Source organism: Rhipicephalus microplus, chromosome 4 (assembly GCF_043290135.1).
Source record: "Rhipicephalus microplus isolate Deutch F79 chromosome 4, USDA_Rmic, whole genome shotgun sequence".
Lineage (NCBI taxonomy): Eukaryota > Metazoa > Arthropoda > Arachnida > Ixodida > Ixodidae > Rhipicephalus > Rhipicephalus microplus.
In genome coordinates, this window is record NC_134703.1 from 141,746,702 (window position 1) to 141,761,221 (window position 14,520).

Consider the following 14,520-nt stretch of genomic DNA (forward strand, 5'->3'; position numbering starts at 1 on the left):
TTGCCCAGCTGGGGTTCGTTAACTTGCACCTAAATCTAAGTACTTGGACCACTATAGCATTTTGTCTCCACAGAAATTTAACCTCAGCAGCTTGGTTTGAACACGTGACTTCATGGTAAGCAGCGGGGACCATAACTACTCTACCACAGTGGGAACTCGCACTTTCCAGCAGCAAGCCAATAATATTGCAACATTACCACTCAATTACTGATATGTAGCCAGTATAAGTCAAAATTATCCAGTATGGCAGCTATCAAATAATGTTAGCCTGTGCTATAGCCTGTGTTATGAACACGTGTCATTCAGTAATGTTAGCCGTCGCAGATCAGTGCCAGTTGTACGCCAGTAAGCGGGGGGTGTGGGCAACAGTGCAACATCACACATTACGAGAAGAGGCGCCAGGCTGCACACTCACTCGGAATATTTGTGAATGATGCTCCTGAGCCGCGTGAACTCACCAGGATCTGCGAAAAGACGGACAGCGTCTTCCAGCTGGACGGCTTGGACCTCATGCTCGTAGTCATCTGACTGCGCTCGTCGTCCTTCTCGCACACGCTCTGGCTGAGCGATCCCGCGTGGCTCTGGTTCTGCCGGCCCGGTATGAGACGCGCAAAGAAGCCAAGCTTGGGCGACCGCACACCGTGCCGAAGGCCGTGCGATCCGGCTGTTGTGTCCGTCTCCATTACATCCTCGCGAGAACGCACGTGATCCAGCGTCACCGTGGGAAGGTTGAGCACCGGTGGCAGGGGCACCTGCGGTAACCATGACTCTGCAGGGCAACGCTTACGTCGACAGAGGTGCATTCAGAGTTGTCGTTGGGTAGACCTCAAAAGGCGCCGAATCTCAAGCTTTAGAGGTAGCCAAAGTAGCCACGTCATATAGTATTATCAACTAACTTGATTTGTAGCCAAACTGAATAGGAACAGGGTCTTCTCTATTGATGAATAAATACATCCATTTTGATTATGAAAAACTAGAAGTTTATAGGGTAGCCAGAAAAATGTCGTGGCACCAAATGGAAATTTGCGTCGCCAAAAGGGTCGAAAAGCAGTCAATTTGGCGAAAAGTAGCCACCAACAGCAACCCTGGGTGCACGCCAAGCCAGCACCTAGCTGAAATTTCAGGACGTCTGAGAATGCTTGCCCTCGAACACAACATACGTACTAACAACCGCAAAAGTTGGCGAGACGCGAAATTTTCGATAAAGCTTAATTACCGCTTTGTCTGGGAATGTAAGTTCGAAATAAATGTTTCATGCTGTACTTGGCATGCCAACCTATGCAGTCACCAGGTAGATTACAAACAATAAGCCCTAATATATCAAAAATTTACATCTGTAGTGGATCCACCTCCCGCGAACTTGGGCTGTTGATAGTGCAACTTTAAACGCATCACATGCTATAAAGAATACGAACCAAGTATACTGTAGGCAAAGGTTAACGCACATTATCACTAAACAACTAAATGCACATCGCACAATCAGCCATAAGTTCGTCTAAAACAAAAATACACACTAGCCTATACTTATGCTTGATACGTTTTTCTTTTCTTCCAAGATAATATACGGTGGTCGCTAAAAGTGACGAAGTGGCGATGTGAGTATTTGTAGCAATTTCAAAACGTGAGCTCTATTTCTTTGGTCTGGTATTCCTGACCAAAGAAGCCCAGATTGTTTGGATCGAGGAACCCATTGTTTGGAACCAATTGTTTGGATTGTTTGGAACAGAACCCTGATGCTTCGCATCAGGGTTCCGTTCGTGGAACTAGGGACTTGGTTAAAACGGGCGTCAACGCGGGTGCTGGAAGTACGGTTGAGATCGGAAAGATCCGACGGGTGGGGCAGATAACGGTAACCGCGCGTGAAGCTCATCGTCGGAACATTGCCCGACGTCCGTGACTTTTTGCAAGTAGCGCAGACCGCGAAGTCGCTCCTGCCGAACTCGCGTCGAATCACTTCGGCCGCCGCCTCCAGCTGTCTGCGGTTGCGGACGGAACCGACATTGGACAGGTGGTCATAGAACCACGGACAGTCGCACGCGAGGCAACTGTGACCGAAGCTACCTTGGAGGAAGTCTTGTCGGAAGCGGGAGTCGGCCCCGACGTTGCTGGCGGCGTTGCGAATGGCTCTCGCGACGCGCGTGCGCGAGCGACGGCGAGACGCTTCCGGATAGGCCAGCGAAGCCCGGCGATTAGGGGCGGGCGCTTCAGCGGAGAGCGCGTGGCGCTTTGGAGACGTTGCCGATGACGTCGTCATCACAACGTCGTCGGATTTGCTGGCGTGTACCTTCCGCTGTCGGCACTTCCGCTCGGCTTCCTTAGCTCGCGTCTCGTCAATGTTACCCGCGCGCCTTCTCCATTATCAAACGCGATCGGCGGGCTTCATTCGTGCCTCGTTGGTATTGTTGGTCTTACACTACCGATGCTTGCGTCCGGTTTCTCTGACTCGCGCCTCGTTGGTGTTGCAGGCGTGACATCACTATTCGCGAACGCGATCAGGTGTGCCAACCCTGGCAACGCTAGTGACAGCCGGGTTTGGGCAAATCACTTCGGCTCATGTTTCGGCGCGCGAAGGAGCTTCGGTTTTCGACGTCCTCTCCATCACAGATAAACGAGGTGAAAGAGTGTTCGCTCAATGTGCGCTCGAACGATGCGCGTAGAGGAGAAGGTGAAGCCGGAGAGAGATGACGCGTGGCGAGCACGCGACAGGTGAAAGAGAGTGCCATCACCGCACACTGCAAAGGAAGGCTTGACCTACTTGGCACAGCCCCATCACTTGCGGTGAGGGGAGCGCGGTGCGGCACATTGGTGCCGAGACACGAATAGATAAAGAGCTGCTTCGCATCTAAAACAAAAGAGAGAAGCAGCTCTTCAAAGGCTCCTTCTTGAATGGAGTCCTTATTTCGGGACCCCATTGGTGACAGTCGCCAGCTTACCCGCTCCGTACCAGCGCACTTTGGGCTGAAGGCCCGAGCAACAGAACAGGGTCACCTCCTACTCCTCCCGGGTTGGGGAAGGGTTTGGGGGAAGAGCTGAGTTGAGCTGACAAGCACGAACGATATGGTAGGTGTCAGGCACTTGCCCATAGTATTGGCACTTGCCAGTAAAGGAAGCAAAATGTTGCACGATTGCCGGGCCCAAAAAAATTAATAGTGAAAAGTCTAAGCAAGCTGCGTTAATTAGCCTTTCACAGCTCCTTTGCAGGAGGTGGCTATTGACGATGCTTATTACTGTAATAGGTCATAATATCTTTGAATGTGAGCAGATATCCGCCTTCGGGTTCGAGGTACTCAGGATCTAAATGAAACACCGATGAACGAGTGCTTGGGCTGCCGTTTTCGTGGCTTCATTCCCCATAAGGCCCTGGTGGCTTGGAATCCAAGCTAGGTAACCATGAGTAGGATCAGTTCCCCGGTTGCTATAGTTGTGCCCTATTTTTCCCGATAGTGGTGTGATATAACAAGCTTCATAATTTTTGCATGCACCATGCGAATCTGATATAATACATTGATTTCGGGGATCAAAGGCAGCTACAGGACAATAGGTACTTCTTCCTCTTCTGTTGTGCCAGGAGCTTTGGAAGTGAGTCTATCTACTTGCTTTTCCTTGTGAATTGGCGCTGCCGTATACCCCCCCCCCCCTTCCCCGCTGTCAGGACCAGCCAAATCTTAAAAGACTCCATGTTCATTGGCATAGTGACGCGCCCTCGCCTGACGACGACCACTATGATCTTTCCTATCTATATTTGTTGAGAGAGATAGAGAGAAACAACTTTATTGACGGCACATCAAGGTCGGTAATTATTTTTGCCGGTGGTTCGAAGGGTGATGGCCAAAAGCTTGCCTCGAACATTTATTTTTGTGGGGAGAGGCCCAACTGTGGCGGCGCGTCTACAGAGTTTGGGCACTTGTACCGGCTACTGAGTGTGAAAGTCAAGTTTCGAGTGGAGCCGGTCCATCAGATGCCGTTGCGACTTTTGCTGTGTTAGACGTGTGCATTGGTTCGTGAAGTGTGCTTTCGTGAGCTCTTGAAAAGTGTTCACTCGCATCGAAATACGCGTTGTTTTCCATGAACACATGAAATGGGATTCTCACACGGAATTTTTATACAATAAGCTTTGCCAAGTCTTCGGTGTCTTGAAAAAATTTGAGGGTTTATTGCCAGTTCCTCAAAAACATCTGATATTTAATGCGCTCTTTACATCGCATCTGAGGTTCTGCAACCTAATTTGGGGTAATGGAACAAAGCAATCTATTATTAATCTAATTATCTTACAAAAAAGGCGCTACGATATGTTGCTAACCTCCCTTTTAATGCCCATACTTCACAAATATTTGCAAAATACAAAATAATCAAATTAAACCTGCTCTATGAATATTCTTTAGGGGTCTCTTTTAGATCTGATACCATAAAAGATCGCGGCTATATACGTAGTTTACCTAACTTGCAATTAAATCCTTGAACGCGCCTAAACCGACACTCTGAATATTGGCATGTGCCGAGACCGCACACAAATTATGGCTTTCAGACATTGAGTTATTGCTTGCCGATTATACTAAAAAAATTAGAAATTAATTAAAAAATGTTCGTATGCTCTCTAATATTTTTTTTAAATATGCTTTATTATTTGTGTGTAGTATTATTTTCTGTTTGATTACTTCTTTCTATCGATGTATAGCAATTGCGTTTTCGGTAAGTATAGTTTGTTTAATTTTTTGTTTTGATGCAAAGCATATGCATTGCTGGTTTAAGCTATCCTGTGTTAAAATTTGATTTTGCCGTATTTGTTGCCACAGTTGCCATGGGGATATGGGGCTTTGTCAAGCTGTTTTATACAGCTTTTTTTTTCTGTCCCAGCCACTTACTGTACAACTGTACGTGGTAAATAAACTAAACTAAAAACTCAACACTACTCTCAGTGCGTGAATTCTCGCGTTAGATGCTGTGACAGGGAGGCCAAGGGCCCTCTTAATCACTTTGCGGATGGTTGCCTCGACTTTCTCTGCATAATGCGTCTGCAAGTAGAGAAAGGGGACCGAGTATAAAACTCGGCTGATTACGAAGGCATGACCTATAGCCGCACAGCGTCCTTGCTTCGTAATCCCTCTTTCTTGTTGGAGACGCGTCGGACCTTTCGGCCTATACTTGGTCCCCGACCTTGCGAACCTTTGGTAGTGTTTTGTCGACTCTCTTATGATTGTGGACGAAAAATCCAAGAATTCAAACTTTTTTAGTCTCACGTATGGGGCCACTAGCCAAGGAGAGACGCAGTTTTGTGGTGCCCATAGGCACAAATTCTAAGATGCACAAATTCTGATACACTGGAGTCCGCAACACTCTGCGTAGCGATCGACTACGTCAGCGGCTGCTTGCAGGCTTTCCTCCGTGTGCCCAACGTTTTCCTCCGTGGCCTACAGGTGATGATATTCCTTCCGGCCCAGCTAAAGGGGTGTACATGTAGGTGTGCAGCACACGGAATGGAAGAGATTTGCGTGGACGCGACTCACGTTCCGAACGCTGGCCTTGGGATCCCACTTGTGCAGAGTGTTGGGCTGCGACTGCGACTCCCCGAGGGCGCAAGCGGTGATGACCTTGACGCACTCGACAGCTTCATCGATGACGGAGCGGACGTAGACGAGCAGTGAGGCCCGCACCTCAGCGTCGTGCATCTTCTCGCGGGGGATGCTGTACAGTGGCGAGAAACCCCCCGGCTCTTGCTGGAAGTCCCGGTACAACTCGCGCTGCTGCGGCGACATGCTTTCGCGCAGATTCTTCGGCATCTGCATGCACGGAAATTGAATATATGAATAAATTTCGGGGTTTTACGTCCTAAAATAACGATATAAATTTGAGGAATATGATTTTAGGGGATGACATATTGAGGAACTCGCATAAAGATGAAATAAAAAAAATTGGCAGATCCCACGTACACTGGGAATGGATAATATGCAAAGCATGAATGAGAAATGTGTATATGTCACTTCAAACTAAGCACAACGTTACGAGGTGGAGGTAAATGATGCCATACGTGACTCATCCCGTGTTATGATTATCATGTTTTGATTTGTCGTTGACATTCGTAATCTATTCATGTCACGTGATACCGAATTTAGTATATATGGAGCTAGCGAAACAGCCGCGAGCACGCTACGAGCGTGGTATGTTGTCATGTTCTTACATGGCACGCGTGTCAGGATGATCATGTTTGTACCACTCATACATTTCGCCATCCAAAGCCCTCACGTAACACCAAATTTCGTATATGTGGAGCTAGCAAAACGGCCGCGAGTGCATCATGAAGAGCCCAATATACTCCAATGTAGCGTTGACGCGTGCGCACGCTGGGCACATACGGTGACGCTACGTTCGCGAAACGCGAGCACTTCATAGTCGACGCTAGGTGCGACCAGCATCCTTTGGCGCGGCCCGACGGCAACCGGTGTGAAATGCGACGTGCTGCATTTCGCGCCGATGCCATAGAGTAACATTACTCTATGCCGATGGGTTACCTTGGTCATCCATTGGCGTCACGTAATACAAAATTTGGCATATGTGAAGGTAGCGAAACGGCCTCGAGCGCATCATGAGTGTGGCATGTAGTCATGTTGTTACATGCCACGCATGTCATGATTATCATGTTCGGATGCATCATTTACCTATGTTGTTCGTTCGCGTCACGTAGTACCGAGTTTGGTACATGTGAAGCAAGCAAAACTGCCGCGAGCGCATCATGAGCGGTGTATGTTGTCAAGTTCTTACATGGCACGCGCGTCATGATTGTCATGCTTTCACCTGTCATATATCTTCGTCACCTTTGACGTCACGTAACACTGAATTTGATATATGTGGAGCAAGCGCAACGGCTGCGAGTGTATCATGAGCGTGGCATGTAGTCATGTTGTTACATTACACTCATCTCATGATTATTATGTTTGCTTCAGTCACATACCTTTGTCATCAATTCACGTACTGTATAACATAATTTGGTATGTTTGACGGTAACGAAACGGCCACGAGCGCATCATGAGCGTGGCATGTAATCATGTTTTTACATGACACGCATGACGTGATTTTCATGTTGGGGTCGGTCGCTTCTCTTTGCCATGCAATCATGTCATACCATACCAGGTTTGCAATATGCCATGTGAACGCAACCACTGCAAGAGCTGCAGGGCCTTGAAATATAAATCATGACATTCATGACGTACATGTCATGATTTTCGTGTTATGACTAATCAACTATGTTCTTCATACAATCAGGTTATGTCATGCCAAGTTTGGTATCGATACCATTATCAAACCGGCCAGGAGAGCTAACAGTCGCAGGTGGCTCGATAGATAGATAGATAGATAGATAGATAGATAGATAGATAGATAGATAGATAGATAGATAGATAGATAGACACGCTCAAAGTCACTGAAGTTCGCAAAGCAATGCTTCGCATTTATTACCTTGACATTTTCATGTAGAAGCCCACGTCGATCAGATAGATATGCAAAGGAAAGGCAGTATTGCAACATTTACTTAGCTCTGCTACCGAAAGACCATCAGTAATCCTCCCCCAGGGAACGGTCACCGATGTTATCGCTCTTCGGGACTATCGTGCTGAAACGCATTTGAAGGACGGCAAGAGGGGCGTAGCGACACTCGTCTCAAATAATCTCGCATATTTACGTCGTGACGTAAGGCCTGACTTGAAAATTGAACACATAATAATCGAGCTCATTTACATAATACTGCAGGCCCAGTGAAGGGCCCAAGCAGTTTACCAAACGCTAAACTTAAACAATCCGTTTTCATCTAAACATTTACAGCTCACCAACCGAGAAAAAAGAGACGTTTCATGCTCCTTTCCAGAAAGCGTGTAAAATTGCAGGTGTTCGAACGCTCATCATAAGAGGGGAATTTATTACCGCACCATCAAGATTGGGGCTATATCAAGGACTCTCGCGGCACATATTACAGCTTGTAGTCTCACGTTGGTCACCGATCCACGATACCCCACCAGAATAGGCAACTCGGTTAGCAGGGATACCACACTAGACTTTACCATGGTTAGCAATTCAGAGGAACCCGTATGGACCAACACACAAGAGACTCTTAGCAGTGATCGCTGCATTAGCAGCCTTGGGATAAGAATCTCTTCACCATCGCTCAGAAAATATTACGTAACGAACTGGAACCTTTTGAGATATCAGAAAACAAGACGAGAATAAATAGGTTAAGTAAATGAATAAATCACTCACCTTAAAGAAGACGTTACTGCTTTCACAGAGGAAGGGGAGACAGAAAGAGAGATAGAGCACATGGACAGTCGACTAGCCCACCTGCTGGAAGCTAAAAACCGACGCCTACGCAAAAACATTGCTGAACTTAATATAGATAGATGAGCATAGTGAAACGTTTGCTCGACAGCAACGGGACGAAGTATGCAATGCCGTCGATCAGCAAATGAGGAGTGGTGCGAAGTGTAACCTCCTAAAACATCTACTGGGGGATAAACTATCCAAAGTCAATCAGCGGCTTACGATTGCCAGACTTATCCACAACCTAAAGAACTCTGGTCTGACAGAAACACAAATTGCCGATGAGCTCGCCTCGAGATATCTTTGCACAGAATCCGGCTCAGACAATAGCGACCCCCTGCTGTACCTGAAAACGGTACGGACCCTCTTGGCTCTCTCTTCACGTGCGCAGAGGTACGAGAGGTTCTATACGAGCTCAACTGCGGATCAGTTCCGGGTCCCGATAGGATCAGTAAAAGAAAGAATTTAGCCGACGAAGATATCGGTCTTCTAACGAATGAAATCAACGAAGTATGGGATACCGGCGAGGTTTCAATGGAGTGACGCGACGCGACCATCAACCTCGTCCCGAATCCTGGGAAACCCTTGAAGCTTGGCTCGCTCCGGCTGATTTCTCTCACTTCATGTGTGGGGAAGGTCGCCGAGTACGTCATCCTCAAGAGGGCCACTAAATTTGCCGAGGAATCTCCTTCCGTTTAGTCTAATTGAATTCAGGCCGTCCATGTCTACGTAAGATGTAATGTTGCTTTTAAAACATAATTGACAAGGTCTCCAGAGACACCAGAGCTGTTCTGGCACTTGACCTGAAAAGGCCTTCGACAATGTCAAACACTCTCACATACTTTATTCCAATAAATAGGCGAGTCTAGGAGAGCATTTTTACAACTAGATCAGCGCATTTATTGAGAATAGAAAAGCTACGATTTGCCTACGATCGCTCGGCTCGAAGACGTTTGATCTTGGACCCAGAGGCACCCCACAAGGGGCAGTGCTCTCACCATTTTTATTTAATTTATCGCTGAGACACTTTCCAGCAATCTGGCCGAGATTGACGGTCTTCGTTATGCCTTCTACGTCGACGACATGAATGTCTGGTCAATGTCTGGTCAATGGGTGAATCGAAGAGCAATTACAAACAACGATTAGGGTGATTCAAGATTTTCTTCACTAGGTAGGGTTCTGCTTGTCGGCTAACAAATCGGAACTGCTTCTTTACCGGCCAACAATCGGTGTAAAGAAAGGAAGCTTTCCCGATATCTTGATCACCACAGCAAACGGCTCCGTTATTCCGATCGTAAAGAAAGTTATAATTATTGGTATGTTCCTGGAGGAGGATGGCAGTAATGCCTACACGTTAGAATGCGTCGCAGCCAAAGCCGATTCCATGACAATATTAATCATGAGGGTGGCCAACAAGCGACGGGTTTTATCCGAAGAGAACCTTCCGAGACTCTTTCGCTCCTTCCTAATGAGCCACATCAACTACATTGCACTGGTCCACAAGTGGAGCAGGGGGGGGGGGGGGGTAAAGCAAGATTAGAATCAATATTTCGCAAGTGCATAAAAAAGGTACTCGGTCTCCCAAAGAGCACCCGTACAGAAAATCTATTGGCTCTGGGTGTCCACAACGCCTTTGAAGAAATAGTATAGGCCCAGCAGGTCATGCAAGTTGCAAGAGTGGCTTCCACGGAAGCTGGCCGACAGTTACTAGCGCACATTTGTATATGGTCTCCCATCGCCAGACAGAGAGAATGTGCGCTCCCAATTAAAGTCAGAGAAATGTTTTCTGCATCTCAGATATCTAGAAACATGCACCTCCAATACAATTACGACAGACGCAAAGCAAGGACCAGAGCCTTTCTTCGAACAGCGGCTACGATTGAGGACAACGTCGCCTTCGTTGACGCAGCACAATACGCAGCTTCCAATCACTTTGTTGCAGCAGCTAATTAATTACGGGGAGAGCTGCTCACACCACTTACGCTTAAAAATTCAGATTTCGACACAGCCGAGCAGTTGGCAGTGACCATCGCCATGACGACTATGAACCGTTATACTATTTACACGGACTCGCGAGCCGCCACTAGAGCATTTATGAAAGGCTTGGTGTGCAAAGAAGCCAGCTCGCCTTCTCTCTGCTGCATCATGGACAGACAAAAAGCATCTAACTTGGTTCACTGGTCACGTGAGCAGGGATGCTCATGAAAAAATCTCGAATGCCAACGAAATTGCACATTCCCGGATGTGAGGTCTAATTCACCGCTCCGGAAGTGGGCACTCGGAGGCCGAGATAGGACAGTGGCGAAGGGACCCTCTTCTCACTTTTGACGAGGTCTGTAAGCACTATCAACAGGGGCGTCGGAAGTTTCTGCTTCCACACCCACAACAAAACAGACCACAGGCAATCACCCTGCGAATGTTATCGACAAACATATCCATGTCCGTTCATTTGGTCCAAATTAATAGACGGAATAGACCCACGCTGTCCGCGCTGTGGTCATCCGAGATACACCCTTCAACACATGCTGTGACAGTGTCACGACTGGCGCGGGGGCTCAGAGTCTCCTTCCACTGAGGAATACTGGCTCCAGCTCATCACCAGTTCCACAAAGGACCAGCAGCTAAGGTGCCTTCGTGGGTGGGGCCCCCAGACAGTACACTCTGACGGGGGTATTCTCGTCTTCTCGGGACCAAATAAAATTCTCCACTTGCCGTTGGGCAAGTGGAGATAAATTTCGGTGCCTTCTTTTTCACCGTTGCGCGTACCTCCAGTTAGTGTGCATCTATGATGTTCAAACTTCCTTGTGCCTGTGTTTGCACGCCCTGTCGTTTTATAATGAGGGACGCAATAATCGATTTAAATCTGGAATATAATATGGTAGGGTCAGTAATCATAAGAACACCTTAGAATATATCGTAAGCGGAATCTGCAGCGAGTTGTGATGCTTGGAATTTAATTACTGACGCCATATTACATTATGAAACCCAAGATTGTGAATTCGGTGTCAAGCCGCGTTAAATAACTACCCAAAAAACATTCTTGAATGTCTTTATTGCTTTAAGGTGCCTATCTGGGCCAATAGGTACATGATCAACGAAATAAAAAATAGCGCTGACACATGGACAGTGACAGGGGTTGTAAGTTCAGCGCTTCGTCCGTCTCTGTCACTGTCCTGCGTCACGCTCTGGTTTTCACTTCGTTGACCTTGTGTTGCTCTTTATGTGCCTTGTAACTGCACTATAGTACCACGTGTTCAGTCTCCTGATGATTTATTTACTTTCTCATGCGTGTTTTTATCTTTTAGTTTTTATGCATATGTCAGAATGCATTATTTTGTGGTTTTTTGCATGTCCTCTACAGTTGACCCATGTTTATCTGAGATGTATCTACGCCTGCTGCACAGTCACATTAAAATGGCTGCTTAAACAGAGATTAAGTGCTAGCTTTGGATTAGTTTCGATATGTAATATTTTTGGTGACATTGAAATTCGCTGTGGTCGTTCTTCATTGTGCATAATTATGTCATGGCGTCATATTCTACGAATGTGACACCTGCGTGACAGCGTTAGAGCCACTAGTGCTGCATGACGTCATATAGTGATGTGATGCATGCACAGGAAAACAGATTATTGATAGCACCAATAGTTTTTTTAGGGGCGAAGCTTCTCATGGTCTAAACTTATCCGGCGTCAGGCCCTACCGGCAAAAAAAGAAAAACGAGAAAAAAGAAAGACAGTATCTTCCGAACTGTATATTAGATGGCGCTGTCTCATAGAGGTACAAACAAACTGCAGTTGAGTGAGGATATTCTAGGTGGCGCTGCATTGCTACTCTCTGATTGGCTGCTGCGTGGGCTGTACCTGGATGCGCGGAGTACGAGTACCTCTCTGTCTGCTGGATAGTCACCGCAAGTGGCGGATCATTGGTGGGGCATGAAAAAAGCAGAGCGGTGGGCGTGGAGCACCGTGGTGGCTCGTGCTCGTCGCCTCGTTGGTGGGGCGTGGACGAAGCGGAGCGGATGGCCGTGGCTCGTGCTCGTAGCCAAACAGACAAAAAGACTAACAGACGGACGGACGCACGGACAGACGCTTCACCCCACATATCATCATTCACTGCTTGGATACGTTGTGATTTTTCAACTATCCATAGCATAACTAACAACAACATTCACAAACAAGAAGGAACCCCTACGTTTTTCCTATGGCCAGAACATGAAGCATGTCAACGAATACAAGTATCTTGGCGTAACATTCTCACCGAACTTAAAATGGCATAAAAATATAAACCTAATCTGCTCGAAAGCGCTCCGAAAATTGGGCTTCTTGAAGCGAACGTTAAAAGGTGCAACTCACGAATGCAAACTAACAGCATACAAATCCCTGATACGGCCTGTTCTTGAATACGCCTCCGTTGTCTGGTCACCTCACTGCGCATGCGACATAGCACACTTGGAAGGTGTTCAAAAAAAAGCAATAAGATTCATATATCACCGTTATAATCACAATTTTTCGCCTTCGTCACACGCTGTACGACTATCATTCAAATCACTTGAACACAGACGTACTTGCGAGCGTATCGGCAGTTTACATAAAATCGTGAACAAGATAATCACCATTAACATGCCCTTTTCCTTTGCCAACTCCGTTGCAAACACTCGCAGGTCAAACCCCATTAACATCACACCCTTCATGCCATTTCTAGATTGTTTTAAGTTTTCATTTTTTCCTTTTACAGTGGAATTGTGGAATATTCTGGATGTTTCTTTCCGAAAGTTGCCTACCAATAGTTTTTTGAATGAACTACCAAACCATGTGTTTTGTTAGCTTAGTGTGTATTCACTGTTATGGACCCACTCCTGCAATGTCTCGAACTGTGAGACAGCAGTATTTGTAATCAAATAAATAAAAAAATAAACTATCGATAGTGCTACTTTCGATAAACTACAGCCTGCCCCTCCTGTTGCATATAATGGCGAACAAAGTTTATGCTGCAATGAGTTCACGTAGTGGATTTTATACTGTCGCGAATACTATCAACCTAGTTATTGATTGCACTATCAATATATCTTTTAACTATATATATATATACACACACACACACACACACAAACATATATATATATATATATATATATATATATATATATATATATATATATATATATATATAGTGGCTGAATTATCAATAGTACCGTAGATAGCCCTGCATTACTACCACATGCACACGCTCTACTCCTGCTCTGTTTCCTTTCTTCAGAATATGAGATTTTTTATACGTTATTGCACCTCCCCATGTTGTAACAGGTTTTCTGCTGAACTGATAATTACGGCGAATTCCCAGCGTAGTAACACTCAATTTCGTGCGAAGCATGCCTTTGCCTATAACGCGTTTTTTTAATTTTGAGTCTAGTCTTAGCAAGTGGATTGATGTCATTTTTTTGTAAATTTAGATGTGTGGATATATATTTATTTATTGAAAAATACCTTGAATGCCCGAAGGCATTGAGTGAGGGGGGTTACAATGAAAATCACAATCAAACACATGAAGAACAACGCTTCAGTGCACATTAAAAATAACGGGAGTGCTTCAAAAATAACAATGCCTTCAGTCAATTTGACGGATCACAAAGATCAATGAAACTCGCAACACTTGACAATATAAAAGAGCTTGGAAGTTACTCAATAAAGTGGAAAGAAAAAGAAAAAAAATAACTCAGTGCTATATTGGAAAAAAATCTCCAGTTTGTGTCGAAACGTGTTAGGGCTATATACCATCAGAGGCGATATCATCGGGAAGATCATTCCACAGGTGGATGGCTCGCGGTTTTGCTAATGTGTTAAACGCGTATGTGTTACGGAAGATTCTGGTGAAGCTGAGATGTTTATATAACCTGCGTGATGTGGGGAGAGGGTGTTCTAGTTGTGACAATAATGTTTTGTTACGGTAGATGTATTTATAAAACAGATAAAACAAGGACACTTGATGATGAACATATAACCGTCGTAGTGAATGATCGAGTTTAATCTGAGTCACACTCGAAATACTCCAGTAGATGCTGGAAATGAAACGGGTGGCTCTGTTCTGAATTCCTTCAAACATATTAATTTCAAAATGAGCGGAGGTGGACCAAACTGACAAGGCGTATTCAAGTTGAGGGCGGACAAAAGTTGGGTAAGACAGTTTGCGAACGTTAGAGGGACATCGAAGAAAATTTC

At 45.9% G+C, this 14,520-nt stretch overlaps 1 protein-coding gene across 1 annotated transcript in view; it reads right to left on the reverse strand.

Annotated features, from left to right (window-relative positions):
- The window catches only part of LOC142814420 (uncharacterized), a 66,246-nt gene that overhangs the window by 31,207 nt on the left and 20,519 nt on the right, over window positions 1-14,520 (reverse strand). The window contains exons 4-5 of the mRNA XM_075893179.1: window positions 5,505-5,777; window positions 459-752 (exon numbers count right to left, since the gene is read on the reverse strand). Coding sequence (XP_075749294.1) covers window positions 459-752; window positions 5,505-5,777 — 567 coding nt within the window. The remainder of the gene's footprint in view (window positions 1-458; window positions 753-5,504; window positions 5,778-14,520) is intronic.